General features: G+C 36.1%; 1 protein-coding gene across 1 annotated transcript in view; it reads right to left on the bottom strand.

Annotated features, from left to right (window-relative positions):
* ATM (ATM serine/threonine kinase) overlaps positions 1-1,040 on the bottom strand; it is a 146,448-nt gene that overhangs the window by 48,889 nt on the left and 96,519 nt on the right. The window contains 1 exon segment of the mRNA XM_012659127.1: positions 345-552. Coding sequence (XP_012514581.1) covers positions 345-552 — 208 coding nt within the window.

Here is a 1,040-nt window from a genome sequence, read left to right as displayed (position 1 = left end):
TTTCTATTTATAATTCATTATAAAACTCCCCATAAAAGCATAAAGCAGGGGAGAAAAACCCACCTGTGATCACAACATCTTTAATTGCTTTCTACATTCCCCAATCTAGTCCCCCCATTCTGGGCACTCTCCTGTGGTAAGTGCAAAGATGTAGGACAAAATGTAGGACAAACCTAAATTATTTCACCTCCACACAAACCTGTATCATCTAGAGCTTATCAAGTGTGTAGAGCACTGAACCAAGTGCTAGGGATACAAAGGGGTATACAAAAGCCCTGCCCTCAAGGGGCTTATGTCTAAGTTTTTCCAGCATAGGCTAGAATATTGGGTTGAATAAGACTTGCCTTCATCATGCCATTGACTTCAGAAACTCCAGAATTTTCAAGCCAGAGAGAACAAAGTCGAAATACCCACATATCATGTTCTTCTCCACTTAATAAGCAGTTGATGTAATTTTCAACTGCTTTACATAAGAAGCGTTTACGATCCTCTTTCAGTGCACGGAGTGCACATTCATCCAGCTCCAGCTCTCGCTGAACCTTTACTGTGTATCTAGTATTGAAGGAAAATGCAAAAGCCATAAAATTTTACAGAACTACAAAATCATACATAATATACAACATAAGTGGAAAATCAGGTGTTCATCACAGAAGAAAAAGCAAAATCTTAAGGATTATATTATTAAACATAAAGAGAACAAACTTACTTTTGTCTTAATTGGGCAATTCACATAATTAAACCTTCCTAGGCAACCAAGGACAAAGTGGACTCTACCCCAAGCTATTTAGTTAACTTAATTCTCTACTTACACTAGAATACACAGACTCACAACAGGCTTAAATAAAAGGATTTAATTATCTAATTGGTAACTCTTCTGCATTTTATTTCAGCACCTATCTTTCTCTTTCCACTGTGATACTAACATACCAAAAACAAAACAAAACAAAACAAAACAAAAAAAAACGCGAAAAAACAAATAGCTAACATCTACATACTCTACAATGAGCTTACAACCAGAGCATGAATTCTACACAAAGGAA

This window comes from Propithecus coquereli, unplaced genomic scaffold (assembly GCF_000956105.1).
Source record: "Propithecus coquereli isolate 6110/MARCELLA unplaced genomic scaffold, Pcoq_1.0 Scaffold6, whole genome shotgun sequence".
Taxonomy (NCBI): Eukaryota; Metazoa; Chordata; class Mammalia; order Primates; family Indriidae; genus Propithecus; species Propithecus coquereli.
The sequence above is the reverse complement of the archived record's forward strand: the minus strand, read 5'-3'. Positions and strand labels throughout refer to the sequence as shown.